This window comes from Notamacropus eugenii, chromosome 3 (assembly GCF_028372415.1).
Source record: "Notamacropus eugenii isolate mMacEug1 chromosome 3, mMacEug1.pri_v2, whole genome shotgun sequence".
Taxonomy (NCBI): Eukaryota; Metazoa; Chordata; class Mammalia; order Diprotodontia; family Macropodidae; genus Notamacropus; species Notamacropus eugenii.
The window spans coordinates 158,809,842-158,833,056 of NC_092874.1; the positions used below are offsets into that span (position 1 = coordinate 158,809,842).

A 23,215-nucleotide genomic window follows, 5' to 3' on the forward strand; every position below is an offset into this window, starting at 1 on the left:
AATTTAACCATGTCTTCACCTTTAAAATGTATTGAAATAATTGCTAAAAGCTCAAAGATAGTTGAGATTATAAAAAAATTGAACTTTTCTTCTACCTTGACATCTCTATGACTTCCTTGGTAGTAACGCTTGGCTGGCTCATTTGATGCTGGTAACAACTGGGAAAGAATCTTGAACATCCTGGAGCACTAATGTTATGAGAACAATATATGTTAATATGAAAGATACAGGCATCCAAAGTACAAGTGGTTAACATTAATAGTGATGAAATATTTGCTAATCCACAGACACACAAGTTACACTGTGTCTGCAGAGACACATTCCTTTCCAAATCATCCTCTACATAGTTGAGGAAGTAACTTTTCAAAATTCAAGTCTACTGTGTTATTCTTCCCTTTAAGAGTCTTCCTTGGCTCTCTATTGTCTATGGGATGAAATAAAAACTCCTGAGTTTATTATTTAAAGTCATTCAACAACTACACTTCCTGTCTCATTTCTCATTATCCACTTTTTGTGCAGGTAGACAAGAGTCAGGGCAGAGAGGTGGCAGAGTGGACACAGGCAGTCCTGGAATCAGGAAGACCTGAGTTCAAATCCAGCATCAGACACTTACTAGTTGTGTGGCTCTGAGCAAGTCACTTGATCCTATTTGCCTCAGTTTCCTCATTTGTAAAATGAGCTGGAGAGGGGAAATGACAAGCCACTCCAATATCTTTGCCAAGAAAATCCCAAATAGGGTCACAAAGAGTCAGGTGTGACTGAAAAACAACTGAACAGGCAAGTGTCAGGTTGCAGAGGCTATCAAAGCTATTTGAGCTGGGGTATGTGTGGCATGATTACATTTGTAATATAGGAATCTTCATTTGGCAGATGGACTAGAAAGGGACAAGAACAGAAGCGAGACACGTTATGAAGTTGGTTGCCAGTTCAGATGAGAGTGAAGTAGGATGGTGGTTATGTAAGAGGAAAGGAGGAATGGAAGCAAGAAATATTGTGAAGGGAAAATTAAGAATATTTGGCAACTTGTTGGATAAAGGGTGGCTAAGGGAGAATAAACAGCCAATTACTATTCTAAACTTTCAAATCTGGTTAATCAGAAAAATATCCAGGCATTTGAAAGAAATAAGAAATTTAGGAAGAGTGGATTTAGAGGGGAAAGATGATTTTGGTTTATGACTTACTGAATTAGAGTTGCCAATAAGAAATTTTAGTAGAGATGTCCAGCAGAATATAAGTACCAGAGGGACAAGGATGATATTCCAGTCAAGGATAATTAGAAGCAATGGTCAAGCCAAAGACAAGAGTAGTGTTATGAAATGTTGATTCAAATTATTAAGAGAAATTTAAAAAAAAAACTTTTTCACATGAATGGCTATCTAATTAGCTCTCTCCTATGTTTTATGTATCCTGTTGATATTTTAACTTAAGTATAGATTTACATTTATTCTGATTATATGCATTTAATAGACATTAATAGATTTTTTACCCATCATTTTAGCCTATTGATCTTTTTGGATTTCCATTGAGTATTTAAAAGTTTTAACTATTCCTTCTAGTTTCATATGAAACTAGAACTCCATCTACAATTTGCTAAGTATTGAGCTGTCAAATTGATAAAGATTTTGAAGATAAAGTCAATTGTGAAACCTTACAGCAAAGCACTATATATCTTTCTTTAGATTTATACTGATCCATCAAACAACTCTCTGGGTCACATCCAGTCATCTAACCAATTCTGAACATATCTGACTGTACTGGCATTTTGTTTTGTCCACAGGAATATCATGAGAAATTTTGCAAAGTGTCTCACTGAAATATACAAGATATACAGCATATTTCTGATTGTCTAATATCTTAATCCTGTTTTATAAATTACTATTGTAGTAATAGAGTCACTTATATTTTAGTTTATAAATAAATTTATCCTATTCAGATTCCCTCATTCCATTTGAAAATCTGCCTTTTCTATTACTTATAATAATCAGGGGTAGTGAATGAATATTCCTTTGTTATATATGAGATAGAGGTATTACTATCAGAAAGTCCCTATTTCAATAAATCATTTACATAAGAAAACCTCATTCCTTCGTTCCTGGTGATATTTCCAATAGGTTTGTCACTTACACATTTGTAGGTAATGGACTAAATGAATGATTCTTGGAATAGTCAGATAAAGTTTCAAGGGAAAATGCCTCATTGCTTAATACAACTATTTTCTCCTATACCTCCTTCTGAAAACTAAGCAAACATACCATTTTAAAAAATATATCAACCCAGATCTCTATAAATGAAGCAAGGTAGAAAATGAGATATTCTGTCTATTTAGATGGATTTGTGTTGCCATGATGCTCTTTAATTAACTATATTTCAGGCAAAAGTTTTTTTTTTTTTTAATCTTGACATATTTCATCATTTCTCAGGTCCTTAGCTTAGACATCCTCTTTTATGGTCTCTTTTAGTCATTTTTTATTGTCTTTACCAGGAATTGAAAGGTTTAAAGAGAAGTAATAATTCAAACCTTACTCTTTGAAAAGACACCATGCAACAGCATAGACACACATCAAAAAAAGGACACCTGTTATAGTTATCACTGCAGAAATCCAATTATCAGGCCTCCAATAATAAGAAATTCTCCTTAATATAGATGTAGTAACCTGAAAATAAGAGAACACTTACTAAACATTAATAAGAAGATGTCTTGGAAATATAGCATATCTTGAAGTTTTTCTCCATTTGAGATGACTTCTAAGTATTCTATTCTTGTATGTCAACTTACTTTTTTTAATAAAATGAGTCTTTGGCCACTATTATTACTATAGTTAGAAAAAAATTAAGCATTTCCAAATTTAAATAATTAATTTTCTGCCTACAGAAAAAAAATTTACCTGTTCTCCGAAGTAGCTTTGGTGAATACGGCGTTAAATATTGGATAATTTTACTTCTGATGTGGAAACAGGTTATTGTTTGGTAATATAAGAAGGAAATTATCAAGGGAAGCAATTAATTACATTACTGCTAAATCATTTTGACTAGGTTGATTAAAAATAAAGTTTGTACTGTGATCAATAATTCCAAATCTAAAATGATAAGAAGGAAGGATTAAGAAATTAAGGTGAGCCTAGAAGCTCTGAATCAGAAACAGAAAGATTGAGATCTATGATTCGCACACTGCAACCAAAAGAAAGCAAGGCCAAGAACCCAGGACAGCAGTGAATATGAGTAAGGGAAAATCATTGTTCAGTCAATCAGATGTTTTACAGAATCACCTAACATTAAAGGTAAAAATGACCTTACTCTGACACACTGATACAAGAGGAAGAATAAGATTATTTCTTGCTCTTGACTGACATTCAGACTTTCTCTCTGTGACTATGACTTAATATCTATTCCTTTTTTGAGTTTGGCTGGATAAGTATATGGCCCCAATGAAATTCTCCTGGAAGTTATCTATCTGTTCCTTGGACATTCACATTTCCCATGTTTTTTTTAATACTTGGCTAATAATTTTCCTCTTCAATCCATTTCCACTAGGGAATTTCAAAGTACATAGTGATGTTTTGTTAAACGCTTTAATGGAAGAGGCCAATGCCACACAGGTTGATGAGGGAATAAAACTCCAGGAAGACATGAATAGAGCTGGTAGTCCAGTTTGCTACACTGGAGAATTCGGGGAGTTTCCCTTTGCGTGAGATTCAGGACCCTCCTCTTGGTTGAGCTGAGTTACTTCACTTCCAACGGGAGAGCGCCTTCACTCCACGTTGTCTGGGTTTCTTTCCTAGTTTCCATGTATGTTTATTGTGGAGCAGGTATTAGATAGGAAAGGAGTTAAACCTTGGATATAGAACTTGGGGTCCTCTTTCCCCCTAGAAATGACAAAGTAATCAGAAGTTACATGGAACCAGATCACATACCCTGGAGCCTAGACTAAAAATATTTAATGGAACAGATAGATATACTTCTAGTCCAGTATTTCCTCCTTCTGAGGAGAGTGGCCTCTTCCTGCTTCCCCTCTAGGCAGGAATGAGTCTCTTTTGCAGGAATGTGGGAAGAGAAGAGGCTAGAGATGTCTACTCTGCCTCTATTTGAGCCACACTATGATAGTCACTCATCCCTCCCTACAAATGAAAAGAAGATCTAGCAAAGCAAATAGAATAAGGAGAGGATATTTTACTTGGCTATTTAATTGAGAGGAAAAAAGAGGGAAAGAATTAGATAACTAAATAAAAGGAGGAAAAGACAAAGAAATTACAAAAATTCAAAAGTAGGAAAAGTTTGTGATAAAGAGGAGGAGTGAAGCTTAAGGTTGAAGGGGGAAAACTGTGGGAATAAGGTTGCATTAAAATATATTTAGCAAAAATAACTGAAGAAACAATGAGTTCTCTTTCCAGAGAAGCAAAAATTCCTAATTCAGGGAAAAAATAGACACAAATAGATAAAAATGTAAATGTAGCCCTTATAACTTTAAGTGTGAATGAATAAAACAAGCCAATACAATGAAAAAAAGTGAAACAAATGGATAAGTACACAACACCCCACAATCTGTTGTTTACAAGAAAAATACCCAAATTTAAAAAATGCACATAAAATAAAAAACAAGTACTGAAACAACATTCATCATATATCAGATAGAAAAAAAGACAGGAATTGCAATCATGCTATCAAACAAAGCAAAAATAAACAGTCACAACAAAAGAGTTAAATAAGAAAACTACAGTAATGCTGATAGAAGCAGTGACCAAAACAATATCAACAGTATTATGTGCTTCAAATGCTGTAGCATCTAAATTCACAGGGGGAAATTAACTCAATTATAAGAAGACATAAGGCTGACCTTAATTCCTTAATCCTTCCTTCTTATCATTTTAGTTTTAGAATTATTGATCACAGTAAAAACTTTAGTTTTAATCAACCTAGCTATAGTGATTTAGCAGTAATGTAATTAATTCCTTCCTTTGATAATTTCCTTCTTATATTACCAACCAATAACCTTTTTCCACATCAGAAGTTAAATTATCCAACATGCAATGCCATATTCACCAAAGTTACTCAGAAGAACAGAAAAAAATTTTTTCTGTTGGCAGATAATAAGTATTTAATGATAATAATATCATTATTACATTTATTCTGATTATATGCATTTAATAGATATTAATAGATTTTTTTACCCATCGTTTTAGCCTATTGATCTTTTTGGATTTCCATTGAGTACTTAAAAGTTTTAACTATCCCTTCTAGTTTCATATGAAACTAGAAGTACATCTACAATTTGCTAAGTATTCAGCTGTCAAACTGATAAAGATTTTGAAGACAGAGTCAATTGTCGAACCTTATAGCAAAGCACTATGATAAATATAATATGTAATATATGATAAAAGTATATATGATATATATGATAAACGTAGGAGACTTTAATGTCATTCTCTAGATTTTGGATAAATCAATCCGAAATATTATTAAAAGGCAGAATTACAGATATTCCTCAGAAACTAGAGCTAAAATACTTATGGCATATTCTCCATAGGTGACCTAAAGAATATACATATTTCTCAGTCTTCTTTCAGAACTTTTATTGAAGAAATATTGAAAGACATTTTACAAGTCAAATAGTAAACATATTTGTTAATCACAATGCAGCAAAACACTAAGGAGCAAAAACAAAAGATAGAGACCAAATATGGAGGCTTAACAATGATATGCTAAATAATGTATTAGTCAAAGAATTAATTATAGAAACAAATATTATATTAAAGAAAATGATAATGATTAAACATGTACTAAAATTCCTGGGATGTACCTTAATTATACCTCAGGTGAACATTAAATTTCTCAAAGTATACACTAACTTTTAACATGCATTCAAATAAAAATGGAGAGACTTAATAAATTAAATATTCAATTTAAAAAATTAGAAAGCCAACAAATGAACTTGAAATAAACACATAGTAGGAGATGTTAGAAATTAAAAGAGAAATAAAACCAAAATGTTCATAGAAGTGATAAATTCAAAACTTGATCTTTGCAAAAATTAAAAAACATAACTTAGCCTATTTGATTAAATGAAGGAAAGAGAAAAGCAAATCAACAAAATGTCAGACAAATAAGGTAAAATCATAACGAAATTGGAAGATTTTTTTAAAAAAATCAGAAACTACTATGTACAGTTCTATTCTAACAAATTAAGAGCATAAAAATGAGGAATACCTTCAAAATATAAAATACCCAAATTAACAACAAAATAATTGGAGATCTTATATAATCCAATCTCAGAACAGAAATAGAACATCAAAAGTTAACAGGGATTGGGAAGTGGGAAGTCCTGGGCCTAATGGAGTCATAGCAGAATTCTATTAAATTTAAGGAAAACCTAGAACCAATATTATAGAAATTATCCTGAAGAATTGAGAAAGTACTCTAGCAGACTCATTTTATGTGACAAATATAGTCCTAATACCTAAACCAGAGAAGGATAAATTCACAGCATTATTGATCAATATCATCAATAGATGACTGAAAAATTTTTTAAATAAAATTTTGTCAAATGGCCTATGCCAATTCATCCAAGAAACCATTCGTTATGCTCAAGTTGGATCTGTACCTGGGATAAAAGGATGGTTCAGATTAAAGGAATCCACATAATTAAACATATTAAAAATAAAAAATATCAAAAATTGCATCATTATCTCAATAGATGTAGATAAAGCCTTTGAAAAATACAATTATCACTCATGATAATTAAATAGTATGGACACAGAAGAAACTTATTTAATATCATAAAAAGTATCCATCAAAAAACAAAAGCGAACATCATATGCAACAGGAATGTACTAGAAGCTCTCTCAATAAAAAGAGGGGAAAAGCAAGGTGTCCTACTTCCCTCAATGTTATTTGATATAATTCTATAAATGCTAGCAATAGCAGGAAGACAAGAGAAAGAAATTAAGGGCATGGATAGTCAAAGAGGAGATAGAGATCTTCCTATTTATTGATATGACTATAAGAAAATCCAAATGAATCAGGAAAGATACCAATTGAATCATTTAAACAATTTTAGCTATGTGATGGGCTATAAAAAAAAAACCCTCAAAAAAATCAAAACATTTCTATAGAATAATATAGAAATCCAATGATCTATAAATATAGCAAAATTCAAGACACAATAATGAATAAATCCCATTCTCACATCTACAAAATGCATAAAATAATTGAGGGACAATTTACCAATAATAAACACAAAATGTTTTTAAGTTTAAATGACTGAGTACTCCTTTAAGAAATAAAGAAAAGAAGTAAAAGAAAGGAAATGAAGAAAACAACAAGAAATAAAGAAAGACTTGAATAGATTGAGAAACATTCAGTACTCATGGCTGGTCAATGAGAGTATAAGTGACAATACTACCAAATTCTATATTTTTAATGCTATCTCAATCAAATTATCAAAGGAATACTTTATAAAACTCTGTAAAATAATAACAAAATTCATTTGGAGAAATAAAAGAACCAGAATATCAAAAAATAATTTAAAAGACAGAGATGAAAGGGGGATAAGACTTTTCTACCTCAAATTATATTATAAAGCAGCAGTCATTAAAACCCCTTGTTATTGGTTTCAAAAGAACAGACTAGGAAAGGGAAAATCAGAAACAATGGGACTCAACAACTCAATATTTTCAAAAACCCCAAAAATTACTTACAAAAGAATTCCTTATTTGACAAAAACTTCTGGGAAATCTAGAAAGCAATCTTGCAGATATTAGGTTTTGACTAGCATGTTATGCCCCACTTTAAAATACGTTATAAATTAATAAATGATCTCAATATTAAAGATCATGATCTTTATCATATAATATATATAATAGAATATATATAATATATTATCTATAAAAACTAGAAGGAACATATCATATTCCTATCACAGGTAAGGATGGAGTTATATTATTAACTGAACAAGGGTTATAGACTATTTAAAAAGATGAAATAGATAAGTTTGGTTACATGTAACTGTAAAATTGGGGCAACCAAGTAGCACAGTGGATAGAGTGCCAGGCCTAAAGTCAAGAAGACTCATCTTCCTGAATTTAAATCTGGCCTCAGATACTTATTAACTGTGTGATCCTGGACTAGTCACTTCACCCTGTTTGCCTCAGTTTCCTCATCTGTAAAATGAACTGGAGAAGTAAATGGCAAACCACTTCAGTATCTTTGCCAAGAAAACTCCAAATGGAGTCAGAAAGTATCAGACATGACTGGAAACATGACTGAACACCAACAAACTGAAAAGCTTCTGCAGAAACAAATATACTTATAACAATATAAACCATTAAATTTGAAAGAAAAAAACTTCAAATTACATTTCTTGGAAAAGGTTTTGGTATCCTATATATACATATATATAGGTATAGTATGTATATACACACATATAAGCATAGCATGTATATACCATGTATGTATATATGTACATACATACACACATACATGCACATGTGTACACATAAATATGTATGAATAATGTGTATCATATATTTGTAAATACACAAATCTGTAATTATATGAATAAAATTCATTCTTTTGAAGATAAATGATCTAAAAATATACAAAAGTAGTTCTCAAAGAAAAAAGTATGGCAAAGTATTAACAATTAGATGAAAAAAATGTTCCATATCACCAATAGTAAGGGAAATATATATCAAAGGAATTCTAATGTTTCACCTCATACCTGAAAATTTCAAAGGATGTGAAAAATGAAAATAATCAGTGTTGGAGGGTATATAGGAAAATAAGCACACTATTAAGTTGCTGGAGCTATGAATTTAGATATAATTTTAGAGAGTAATTTAGAATTACGAAAATAAGGTTATTGCAATATCCATAGCTTTTACTTTGACAAAGTCATTCACTTCTAGGCTTATATCCCCAAGTATGCCATCGATAAGACAAATATTCTCTTATTTATCAAATCATCTATAGCATCTTGTGTGTGTGTGTGTGTGTGTGTGTGTGTGTGTGTGTGTGTGTGTGGTAGCAAAGAATTAGAATCAAAATAGATACCCCTCAAGTGAGGAATGGCTAAACAAACTATGGTACATGAATATAATGGAATATTAAATATGTGAATACAAAGAAACATATAAAATTTACATGATCTAATGCAGAGGGGAGTAAGCAGCGTCAAGAGAGCAATATGAAGAATAGCTATGGTTTAAACAGAAATAATCAACCAACACACACACACACATACAAAATCAAAAGTGAATGTTATAAAATTTAAGACAACGACTGACCATGACTGAAGAAGAGGCATGAGGAATTGACCTCACTCTATTCCTTTGCAGAGATGAAAAGTCCATTACTATGGTGATAGATGAATGACAGACAGACAGATAGATAGATAGACAGATAGATAGATAGACGGACAGACAGATAGATCAGTTATTTGGGGGAGGGATGGGTTTATACCAGTTTTCCTGATTTTTTTTCGTTAAAGTATTATTTGTTATATGCCTCTCTGAGAGTGGGAAAGGAGTCTGAAAAAAACTGTGGTGATAGAGAATATATATATATATATATATGTGTATATATATACATATATATGTATATATATACACATATATATGTATATATATATGTATGCATGTATGTATAATGTTTTTATATAATATATAATTTAATTTTTAAGCGAAAGTCAAAACAGAAACAAATCCTTCCCAAAAAAAGAGAAAGTAGAGGTGACATTAACTAAGGAATTTTCAAACTTGTCATATGTGAGATTCTTTAAAATATCTCAAGTCTAGAATTTCAGTTTCAAGAGGAGACAAAAATATTAAAACTTCACTAATAAGCATAGTTCCCAAGGTAATGAAGTAAAAGCAGATAGCAGAATAATCTCTACTGGCTCCTTCTTCTTTTACTAAAACCCTCTGCCTTCCTTTCAGACTATTAAGCTCATTTTCTCCTCTTCACCAAAAAATATCTAGAAAAAGTAGTTTCAATTTGCTACTTTTTCCTCCTCACCCTCCATTCATTCCTTATTTCCCAGAAAGAGGCTAAATCCAGGGAGCAAGGGCATTCTCTCTAGTATATTCTCAACCCCATTCCTGGCCTCTTCATTTATAGGTATTGACACTAAACTGACATAATTTTCTGCTTAGTATGATCACCTAGACATTCAATTTTGCTAAAAATGAAATTGAATCTCTTCTGTTCTAAAACCTCTCTTTAATAAAATTCACTAGTTTTGATCATAGCAACCCTATTTTAGTAACCCAGTCTCCAATCCTCATGTCCATCTATGACTGATCCCTCACTCCATCTCCTTTAGCACTTATCACAGCACTGAGCAAAATGAAGGTGTTCAAACATATGTTCTGAATGAATTGATAGATGAATTGGCTGCATAGATGGATGAAAGAATAATCAAATGGATAAATGAATGAACAAATTCCGCCTAAGTATATAGTAAGAGAGACAAGGGCAAAAATTGGAGTCAGGAAGGCCTGGGTTCACATCTTACCTCAAATATTTATAATAGTCAATTTTATATATTATCTTTAGTCTCTTTCTTTTGTTAATTATGAACCATTTCAAAAACACATTTTTTTCAACCACCCTTCTGTTCACCTTCACTTTGGAGTCTTTATATCATGTAAATGCTAACTTGATTTAGAGGAACTCAATGAATTTTTATAGAATTTTTCCATCATTTTATCTTCTGCAAAAGATATAATTATTTTCACAATAGTCTCTGTTCATGCTGATCAGATGATCTCAAGGCAAGATGACCAAGTGATAGCAATGTTTCTTGCTGCCTTTGGACTCAAATGAAACAAATTCCTCAAAATCATTTATTTGCCTCTCCAGTAAGAATCTGTGAATCATCCCTCTATTTAGCTGCAATGTCCATATGGGTTCTAGTTTCATTTATGATAGATATAAAGAGGATATCAATACTGAGATGGTTTGGTCCCTCCAGTGCCCATTGATCATTGGAAAAACATATGGATTTAAACAATCAACAGCTGAATGAATCAATGTTTATGGTTGGTTTAAAAATTCTGATTCTGTACATTCTATATCCCCCTTCTGTCATTCCAACACCTTTACTACGGAAACAAAAGGGATCCACAGAGAATTGAGAATACTTTTGTAATTTTCCTTGTTTCATGACTTCCACTGCCAGAGAAATCATCACCTCATGGCCAACCTATTAGTGATAAACCTTTCCATATTTAGCTGAGTGATTGATCCTCAGGCAACAGATATAATCTTGGAGACCATACTCAAAACTTGCCCCAAATGACAGAATCTGCCAGAGCTTGTGGTGCAGTGGAATAATGTTTTAAAAATTATAAATAACAATAAATTTGACATAAAAGGCATATTTTATTAAATCCACATTCTAGCTCAGTTTATCCAATTAGACCAGGGGTTCTTAATCAATCAGTCAATCTCTTTATTTATTTAGTCATGGACCTCTTTGGCAGGCTCATAAGAGTTTTATGGACTTCTAAGAATGATGTTTTTAAATGTAAAAAATACATAGGATTATGTATTAAAAAATACATAGGATTATGTATTTTCAAAGGAAATCAAAACTTAGTGAAAAAAAGATTTAGGGTCCCTCCCCATGAAAGTTACCCACCCTCAGAAATTTATCTATGGACTTGTGCATGTTAAGTTAAAAACTTTTGTATTAGGCTATACAATCATGACCTTTATTTTAGTAAGAGTTGAGCTTCAGGGCAAATAAAATTCCAATGATTCAAGGCCATGATGTTAAGTTTACAAGTGAAAAAGGTCTACTCCTATTCTCTGCTTCCTCAGAATACATGCTGAAAATACATATTATAAGATAGGACAGATCATAGGTAAAAATATCCAATGACCTTTTAAAGGGATCAGGAAGGTACATGGAACAGTCACAACAAATTCTAAATTAGGTTTTCCAATGTCTATGACTAAACAATTTCCAATTTTACCAGAAGATGGCAGCATAACACACCATAAGGTTTTTTTTCAAACTTGTTTATTTGCAAGGTAAGACACAAAGCTGGATTTCTACTAATAAAAAGGAAAAGTTGACCTGAAACTTTACCAATGAAATAAGTCAACAAAATGATTATTTTAGGGGCAAGAGATCAAGCGGTACTTTTTTTTTTTTCATTTTAATGAAACAAAACAATTCTGATTACTGGAAATTTCTGGTAGAGAAAAAAACTACAATATAGTTTGCAATGTAAGAGCTGGGCATGTCTGGACAGAGGAAGAACGAGAGATGAGAATAAAGACTGACAGTGCCAATTGTTTCATAGTACACAACAGATCAACCAGTCATTTGTCTCTCCCTTTCAAACTAAGCAGTGCCCTACAATCACCAGTGTTTAATAGACTGAGCTGGTGACAATATGGTTGAGTCATTAAATCCCCCAAATTCCTTCTCAGCTCATCTGGAAATGATACCCCTACCCAAAACAAAGTCATATGGAAATAATACCACCAATGTATAGTCAGTGACTCTGGACGTTAGCTCTGATAAAGAAGCAGGGGCGCAACCAGCAAGTAGAGAGATTATTAATTATCTGTTATGTGCCAGGCATTACGTGAGGTGTTGGGATTACAAATGGAAAAGTGAAGCTGCGTGTGCTTTTAAGAAGTTAATAATCTACTTCAACACACTAAAGGAGGGCTCACTCTAAGAGGGATCTGGGAGTGGACTCAGAAGTAGAGTTTTTAACTTTTTTGGAGAAACAAAATTTTGCCCCTGTCGCAAGGTGGTAGCTACAGTCACATGTAAAGAAAGGCAGGTGGTATAGCAACTATATTGATATAGATATTGATACGTATATTAAATGGATGTACACATTAAAACACATATGTGCATGGTTTTGTGCATGTGAGTATATTCGTATGTATACATACATTGTGTACACATGTGGGGTAGGTGTGTATAGTGCAATCACAACTGCTTTAATTTAGATAAATGATGAGCTTGCCAAAAAATGATCACATCATACATTGGATAAAAGCTGGCTTTAGAATTAGCTGGGTTTAAGTTCTTCCCCCCAATACCAGAAATATGCCTACAGTCAAATCACTTGACCTTTCAGCACCTCCACATAACTCTCTAATAAGCATTGGTAATGAGAATTTACACAACGAATTATCTTTATGGTTATGAATTTATGAATTATCTTTATGATTCCAGATAAAATCTGTAAGGGGACAGCTAGGTGAGTGTATACTCATGTACCTGAGTTCAAATCCAGTCTCAAACACTTACTAGTTGTGTGACCCTGGGCAAGTCACTTACACCTGTTTGCCTCTATTTCTTTATCTGTAAGATTAGCTAGAAAAGGAAATGACAAACCACTCCAGTATCTTTGCCAAGAAAAACCCAAATGAGATCACAAAGAGTAGGACTTGATGGAAATGACCGGACAGCAATAAAAATAATCTGTAAAGGGTAACTCTTCAGTCCTCTTCACACTTTTATCTACATAACACCAAAACCCTCCCAATGTGTATGTATACACATGCAAAAATATACATGTTTATGTATATGCACATATATGCATATCTATAAATTGTGGACTTATATAACTAGGCCTTCTGTTCATAAGAAAAATGTATCTGTGGCTCTTAGGGAGTTTCAACCAAAGGAAACTTGAAAGTTTGAATTTTAAAAAAGAAGGAAGTATATGTAGAGAAAAATCTTTCTCCAGGGATTAATGATAACAATACTTTGAATTTATACAACAGGTTCACTCCAAATAACTTTTACGTCTGTTGTTTCAGTTGATCCTAACAACATCCTTAGGAAATAAGGACAAGTGGTCTAATCTCCTCCCTAAAGCCTGTGCCTATGGTAAATATTGAAGTATGTATTTCATTACAGACCCGGCTCTTTTGGTTGTGTTGTCTTTCTCTAGCCTGGCACTGAATTCTCCTGCTGAGGCCAGATTTGCTGGGGCTGTTCTAGATTTTAGAGGATTCCTCAATCTCGCTCCACTCCTGGGGCCTAGAACAGAATTATAGTATTATAGACTCTGGAAATGGGAGAAGGATGGAGAAAGTGATATTAATCCAGTTAAATTCATCTTAATATTGAACAATGCTTGCTCGTCCAATTCAGTCTACTGCCAAATACTCTTCGTAACGTTCTCTTAGGTTCCTTTCCTTTCTCTCCACTCACAGATGTACCACCTCAGTTCAGGCCTTCCTCACCACTCTGTGATGCAGCTAAAGCCTTCAAGCTGGCCTCCCTGCCTCAAATCTCTCTCCATTCCAATCCATCTTCCAGTGCCAAGGTTATTATCATCATCATTTTTAGTATAGATCGTAGAGTCAGCTAGCTGGTAGAGTGGATAGAGCATGGACCCTTGAGTCAGGAAACTGTGAGTTCAAATTTGGCTTTAGACACCAGCTGTGTGACCTTGGGTAATTCAGTTAACCTCCATTTGCCTCAGTTTCCTCATCAGCAAAATGGGAATAATAACTTCTACCTCCCAGGGTTGTTGTGAGGATCATATCAGATAATATTGGTAACGTGCTTAGCATAGTAGTAGCTGGTACATAGCAGGTTTGCCATATAATGGCTTTGTTATAGTTCTTCAGTTGTTTTCAGTTGTATCTGACTCTTCGTGACCCCAGCTGGGGGTCTTCTTGGTTTTCTTGGGTTTTCTTGGCAAAAATACTGGAGAAGCTTGTCATTTCCTTCTCCAGCTCATTTTACCAAGGAGGAAACAGAAGCAAACAGTGTTCAATGACTTGCCCAGGGTCACACACCTAGTAAGTGTCTGAGGCCAGATTTAAACTCAGGAAGATGAGTCTTCTTGGCTGCAGACCTGGCACCTTATACACTGTACCACCTAGCTGCCCCTATATAAACATATGTATATGCATACATATATATGTATTGTGTGTATATGTATATGTGCATATATGTGAATGTTAATGTGTGTATACATATGCACACATGCATGCATCTATACATACACATACATATATTATATGTATATATATATTATATATATAATATATAAAATAGCTGTTATTATTGTTTGATCAAAGTAGACTGCCATGAATATTTATCTCCAGGATGAAATATAAATTCCTGTGTCTGGCATTTAAAGCTCTTTTCATCCTGATCTTTTCCTACTTTATCAGTCTTTTTATACTTCTCTCTCCTCCCTAAACTCAATAAACCATATACACTAACCTGGGGCAGCTAGGTGGTGCAGTGGATAGGGCACCAGTGCAGGAGTCAGGAGGACCTGAATTCAAATCTCACCTCAGATACTTGATACTCACTGGCTGTGTGACCTTGGGCAAGTCACTTAACCCCAATTGCCTCATCCTGGGTCATCTCCAGTCATCCTGATGAATATCTGGTCACTGGATTCAGATGGCTCTGGAGGAGAAGTGAGGCTGGTGATCTGCCCAGCCCTCCCTCACTCAAAACAAAGTCAAGTGCAAGTCATGTCATCATTTCTCTGATGGCATAGTCTTCTTCGGCAATGAAGGACGAGTACACACACCCCCTAGCCTACTTACTGGTCCTCTAGCATGACGCCATTTTATATTTCTGCAGTTGTACCTGTTCCCTGAGAGTGTTGTTAACAAGTTGCATCTCCCATTATAATGTAAGATCCTTGAGAATATATTTTACTTTTCTTTATGTCATTAGCATTTAGAAACAATCACATAGGGAAGCACTTAATAAATTCTTTTTGATTGATCTGTCCGTGTACCCTTCCTTATGCTTCCCAATAACTTGCTTGTTTGCTATTTTAAATGCAAAGTTATTTGACAATCTATATTTTATAGATAGAAGTTTTAGCAATAAGATTGCATCTACTTTAAAATAGATTTTGCTCCTTGTCCTATTATATGTGCTGGATGTTAAATAAACATTTAACCAGTGATGGAACCAAGACTAAATAGCTGCCTGCTTTACTCCCCTAAAATTGTTAAGCCCCTTTTGTTTAAATTATTAGGCCCTCCTATCCAAATCATGTTTCTAAATAAGACTTGATACAAAACCACAGATGCATTTCCACTGGACTTCAGGGTCTTATATCAAAAGATGGTCTGGAAGTTCCATTGGCTCTAAAATCTAAGAAGAAATACTAACTGAAGCTTCATTCCTTCATTAGGAGATAAAATTAATGCTCAAGTATCTTAGATTTCTAATTTTAACTTTCTGTGGCCTTTCAGAACTCTTAAGATTTTAGCAGGCAGTATGCTACAATAGAAAAAGCACTAAATTTGGAGTCAGAGGACCTAGGTTTGAATCTCAGTTCTGACCTCGTGTCGCCTTGGGCAAGGTGGTGGGCATTTTATCTCTCTGTGACTTAGTTTTTTATCTGTAAAATGAGAAGGCAGAACTGGATGGCATCTCAGGTCCTTTCCACCTCTAACTCTATAATCCTATAAAATCACTATTTTCGCAAACATAAATCCTTCTTTCAGATCTCAGATCTCTCCTCATTCCAATCCATCTTCCACATGGCTGCCAAAGTTATTTTTGTAAAATGCAGATCTTAGACTAAGATAGTTGGTGCAGTGGATAGAGAAGTGAGCCTTGAGTCAGGAAAATCTGAATTCAAATCTGACCTTAGAACATTACCATGAAATAAAGATCTTCAAACACAGATCCTTCAAAGATATATGAATTTATCATTATAGTTCTATTACTTCATATTGCAATATCTTAATAGTTTAGTAGACAGTCTTTGAGATACAATGCCCCCCAAAATTACTCATTGGGTGGTTAACATAGTGGTGATGATCCTTTCTGAACTTAGGTCCTTGAATGGCAGGCTCATAGTCTATGGCTAGGCATGTACTCAAAGCTTTCCCAAATTGGTAGGGCCCTCTACAATTCACTCTCTTTATTTTCACAGCTTATAGCCACCTCCATTTCTGGAAAAGGCATCAAAATAGGACTTCAGTATGAGTACCTCAATAAAGATATTTGAAAAACATTCATGTTAATTGAAATTGTACCTTTTTAAACAAGACTGTTGCCAGAAGAGCATTTTCCCTTAAAGTTCAATTGCACATATAGTATGGCTCTGCAAATACATTAGACAATTGTACATGAATGTACTCCAAAAATTGTTCTTAAAAAGGATTTTATCTTGGAAAGGAGGATATTTTAATATAATCTTCTGTTTTTATCATGTTAAGAAAATTTTTCTTTTTTTCTTTTTAACTTATTTTTTAAAAGTGTAGAAAAATCATTTCTACTGAACAAGTGAGTAGTTCTCTATCACAAACATGAAAAAGTGTTGAAATAAATGACTAATGATGTATAGAAATCCAAGTTTATATGTCATCAGGCATTCACCTCACTTTTAAGGAAGTGGCCATTGAAAAAATAGAAGTTGCCATCTGCCATTTGGTCATGCATTCAGTGTCATACAGCTGTATCCAGTTAATTTGAATTGATTCATAATCTTAATTGCCTAACTTGTTTTATTGTCCAAAAAGATGACAGTGACAGTACTCTGCTTTGTCATGATATCTTTCATCAGTAGATATTATTACAGGGGAAACGTACAAGGCACTATTTTACTCCTCTAATCTACTGACATTCTAAACTTTACAATTAATTCTCATTTTAGTAGTTTTGTTTTTTCTTTAACTCTTTCCACATCAGTAATAAATTCCCATTCATCATAGTCAAATGGTAATATGATGCACAATGCTGATGGATCTAAAAAAAGTTTATGAGTAAATTTCTACACTTTGAGCTAAATTATTGTGGTAACATGCATGTTTTTGCCTAAGTTAACCAAAAACTTTAGAGGAAAGCAAATAGGAAAACAAAGTATGCTATAGAGATCTGGAGGCAACTTTGGGAAAATCTGGTCCAACAGACTCCTCCACCCCCTTGTCCTTCTCATGAAAGAGGAAGGGAAGTGTTGACAAAAGTCCAATAGTGAGAAAGTAGCAGGCAGTACCAGAACATGGGTATTTTAATGCTTCATTCAACGTTCTTTCTAATACTCCATGTTGTCTCATCTGCTGTGCCTCAGTTTATCACATGGTGGCCTCAGTATTTTCTAACAGTCAACCCAGCAAAATTTAGAAATGGAAAATTTAGCAATCACCTCATGAAAAAAAGTTTTATTTCAAATACCCAGAAAACTGAGATAACAACTTTTGTCATGGATGAATTACCTGGAAAACTCTCTAAATTCCACATTTCTTACTGCATATAGTGATATTGTCTAAATGGGATTTTGCTAAAAATTATTCAAATTTGAAGTCTATGCTGTCCAAAATCAATAAGCTCTTTGAGGAGTTTGTTTTTGTTTTTTTTTTTATTTAAATGCTATGTAGAGATGAGCTCCATACTTACTCTTGGCTGGAAAGGCTGGTCATATTATAAATGAAACTAGACTAAACATGAAAAAACTCTTATGTTGGTTAAGTACCAGAATGCCATGATTTTGCCCCATTCTTTTTTTTTTTTCTTCTTCAGGGATAGGAAGCTCAGAAGTGCAGAAACATGTAGGTGTAAAGTAACGAACTTGTCAAATATTGTTTATTGTACTTGTGAAATGTGGAATTTTTAAAATAGCTAGTACCTAGGAAGAGGCCTAAGTCATGACTCAGTGTCCTAGGAAGAAAGAGAAGGAATGCAGAGTAAGGAAAATGGGGTCAGTTTTTGCCTATAAAGTATGCCCATCCATTAAACTTAATCAATGAAAGGAGAGCAAGGAGGGCTATCAGAGCATCATTCTGTTTGTCACGTCTCTCAGAAGGTAAACAGAGCAGCGATATATTCTCCAGTGGCATATGGATACAAATTTCTCTCTTACAGGTTGTGAGCTGGGAGCCTAGAATTCTCAGTGCACGTGTATTGTCAGTATTTAATTTAAATGTATATTCACAAATATTTCATGGATCCTAATCTTGGATCAAAGATACTTTAGTAATTAATGATTTTTAAGTAATACCGGCATAATTTTTATTTAAAAAGCTTCATATATGGTCTCATTCCACTTTTTTTACAAAAATTTGGCATAAAATCTATGACACTTATTCGGTGAAATATGATATCTCCAGAGAGCACTGATGAACTCTGAGTGCAAATTGAAGTATAATTTTCACTTTCTTTTTTCTTGCCTTTTCTTTTTTGTAACATGGCTAATATGGACATTTGTTTTATATCGTTTCACATGTATAATTGATTTCATATTGCTTTCTCAATGGAGAAAGGAGGGGCTGGAAAGAGGAAGCAAACTTGAAAATCAAATTTTATTTATAAATCAATGTTAAAAATAAGTAACATTTTAAAAAAATAAATAAATGGGGGGGAATGAAGCAGGTGTATGCTTTCTGGTGCCAAAATAAAATGGCAACAAGAGGTAGGGGAGGTGGAGAGAAGAGAGGCAGTAGTGTGCCTTCCCTTTCCTCAGGCCCTAGCCTATTAAGTCATAAGAAAGGGAATTAATGAACCTGAAGGAATTCCTGACTCACATTTGACTGCTTTGGATCCCCATGTGCACCAGGGACACCTAGGTTCATCAGAAGGTTTCCATTTACTTACTCATTCTGGTAGGCCTTTCTCATCATGGTTAAGTAACATATATTGCTTTATGGGAAGGGCACTAGAAATCAACCATACTCTTCACTTACACCCTCATTTGCCCATTGTCTCCCTTAGCTACCAAAGTCTCAGGCTTCTTATATACAATAGCTCCAGCACCAACAGATATCCTGAAACTTCCTAAATACATGTAGAGCCTAAATGACTGTCGAGGGCAAGTAAATGCCCCGCCTGCCTTGGACACATAGATGTGCCCCCTTTACCAAAGACCCTAGACTCTAAGAGACATTTCCACATTAAGAAAAATGTGGCAAAAGCTACCAAGAAGAGAGAATTGGATATCGCAAAAGCACTTAAAACATATGAGCATTTAACCTTCTTTGAAATGGTGCTTTATACATTATTTACTGTGTCTGTGTGTTCGTCCGTTGCTGAAGAAGACCACACCATCAGAGAAATGATGACATGACAGCCTCACTGCTCCTCCAGAGCCATCTGAATCCAGTGACCAGATATTCATCAGGATGACTGGAGATGACCCAGGATGAGGCAATTGGGGTTAAGTGACTTGCCCAAGTCACACAGCTAGAGAGTGTCAAGTGTCTGAGGTGAGATTTGAACTCAGGTCCTCCTGACTCCTGCACTGGTGCTCTATCCACTGCACCACCTAGCTGCCCCAGTTATTTTGTATACTTAATCTATAAAGAACATACGCCTTCCTTTATATTTCTGAAAACACCGTCCATTCTTCAAAAACAGCATTAATCAAACAACTTTTCCAAAGAAAGAGACTGATCATACTCCAAGTCCCAACAAAATACAATTGAGTTTAATACTCATGCCCCTGTGTGGACAATAGCAATTCTGTGATGAATGAATCAAGTCTATTAGCTCCCTGTGATAAAGCTGAATTTTATTGTTTTCTTCAGTATTGGATAGAGCTTCCTTCTAAATAAAGCTGTTCAGTGCGCTCCCAACATATGGTGCTCATATATAGTAGAAGACTATAAAATTTGAGGCTAGAGGGACTTGCCAAATGCTTTTGGACCTAATTCATAGGAAAGTGAGTATATATGACTAAACACACTTCCTTAATTTTTATAAGACATACCTTTATATTCATTTATAAATGTATTTCTGTTAAGCTTCCACAGCATAAACCAAGACACTGGGGTAAGCTTTCGTGTTCTTTTTTCCCCCCAGAAGATAAATTATACTACTTTATGATGTTTCTCCTAGTCTACAGATAAGCACAGCAAACCTTAATTAGGTACTTAAGATCATAGGTTCATGGACTGAGAGCTGAAAGGGAGTCAGAAAGCCAGCTCGTCTGATACCCTCCTTTACAGAGAACAAATGAAGGTACAGGACAATTAAGTGACTTGCTCACACAGGGACGTCCCAGATGGAAATCAAGTTTGAATCAAAAGAGAAAAAAAGTGTAATTTTTTTAAAGTAGTTCTACACTATACTTTGAAAATTAAAAAAATATATATATCTATGAAATAAAAGGTTAAAAAGGGAAGAAAAATTAGGAACTCAGAATCATGTGGAAGCAAATGTTGAAAACTAAAAATAAATGAACTAATTAAAAAAGGAAGGAAAAGGAAGAAGTTTTTATTAAGTACCTTCTAGTTGTCAAATACTCTGCTCAGTGCTTTGTAAATGTTATCTCATTTGATTTTCACAACAACCTAGTGCCCCATATTACAGTTAAAGAAACTGAGGCAGACAGAGGTTTAATTACTTGTTTAGGGTCACACAGCTAATAAATAACAGTCAGGTGTGGGGAACCTGCAGCCTCAAGACTACATATGACCCTCTAGGTCCTTAGATGCAGCCCTTTGACTGAATCCAAACTTCACAAAACAAATTCCCTTAATAAAGGATTTGTCCTATAAAACTTGGACTCAGTCAAAAGGTGGCACCCAAGGACCTAGAAGGCTATCTGTAGCCTTGAGGCCCCAGGTTCCCCACCCCTGCTCTAGGCCAAGTACTCTATCCATTGTACCACCAAGCTTCCTTCATGTCCTCTAACTGTTTGTGTCCCAAAGGGTTCACCCTGGTCCCACTTCTCTTCTTCCTCTATACTACTTCACTTGGTAATCTCATTAGCATCCATGGATTTAATTGCTATCTCTATGATAACAATTATCAGATCTGCCTATCCTGACCCAACTTCTCTGCTGACATCTAGTTTCACTTCTCCAACTGCCTTTCAGATATCTCAGTTAGAATCTTAAACTCAACATGTCCACAACTGAACTCAATATATTTCCTCACTCCCACCTCATCCCACCAACTTTCCTTTTATTATAGAGGGTAACACAATGTTTCCTGTGCTTCAGACTCACAAGTTAGATGTCATCCTCAACTCCTCACTATCTTTTGAACCGCCATGTCCAATCTATTGCCAAGGTCTGAAGGTGTCACCTTTGTAATATCTCCCAAATACATCCTCTTCCCTTTCTTGACACATCCACCACTCTGGAGTATACAGGTTGCTAAGGGAAGACTAGTAGTTCTGGTGTGAGGGCTACAGAGCCCTTTTCAGGGCTATTTTCTACCTTTGGTATCCACCTGCCACCCAACTCTCACTTGTGGTTCTAAGAAGCTGTAGCATGTGCAGTGGCCACACCCCAGTAAATCATTTCCACAGATAGACTAAACCAGGTTGAAGTTACCCAACAGGCCTTAAACCTTTTGGGCAGTTAAGGGATGTATGGATTCCAAGCATGTGATGACTTTTCAAGTAGGATTGGAAGATGTGAACAATTTGTTCCAACAGGTCCAGTGGAAGCAGATGCTATGGAGTGCTTACAGTTTGGTTAGACATCAAAAGCACCAAGGTCACCCAATGCACCCTGAGCTACCCATCACCAGTCATTTTGACTTTGTCTTACCACTGGACCCCAACAACTGGAAGAAAGTGAAACCTACAACTTTGGACAACTCTGTCTCACTTAAATACAATTTATGCACAAGTCATAAGACATCACCATACCATATTATAAGTTCACTTACCTTGGTAGTATACTCTCCAGGGATATACATATAGATGATAAAGGTGATTCACACATTGCCAGAGCTAGATGTGTTTAGGAGGGTCCAAAGGAAAGTGTGGGAAATAAGAGGTATTAGACTGACTACCAAACTGAAGATCTACAGAGCCCTTGTGCTGACCTCATTTTCTTATGCCTATGAAACCCAGATACCCACGCCGTGGCAGGGAACTCATTCACTTCCATTTGAATTGTGTTAGGATGATTCTGAAGATCACCTGGCAGGATGAGATACCAGACACTGAGGTCCTTTCTTGAGCTTTACTGCCAAGCATTCAAATTCTGTTTCAGAGAGCACAGCTCCAATGGCTGGCCACGTTGTTCAAATGCCAAATGTATGTTTGTCTAAAAGACTATTTTATGGAGAAGTCATACAAGGCAAGAACTCCCACAGAGGTCAGAAAAAATTATTACAAGGACAGTGCTGTGCTCTATAGCAAAGCAGAGTTGCACTAGCTCAAAAGGAATGCAAAATGTGAACATTTAGAGACATATCCACTCTAAATGTTCATATGAACTATTTGTGTCTGACCTGTGGTAGAGCTGATCAGCCACAGTCTGCACACACTGCACCTTGACCCCCACATAGTGATGTCAT

At 34.7% G+C, this 23,215-nt stretch overlaps 1 protein-coding gene across 1 annotated transcript in view; it reads right to left on the bottom strand.

The window, feature by feature from the left end:
• The window catches only part of LOC140533469 (cadherin-related family member 3-like), a 110,856-nt gene that overhangs the window by 11,153 nt on the left and 76,488 nt on the right, over positions 1-23,215 (bottom strand). The window contains exons 13-14 of the mRNA XM_072653210.1: positions 2,524-2,654; positions 96-188 (exon numbers count right to left, since the gene is read on the bottom strand). Of these exons, the coding sequence (XP_072509311.1) occupies positions 96-188; positions 2,524-2,654 (224 nt within the window). The remainder of the gene's footprint in view (positions 1-95; positions 189-2,523; positions 2,655-23,215) is intronic.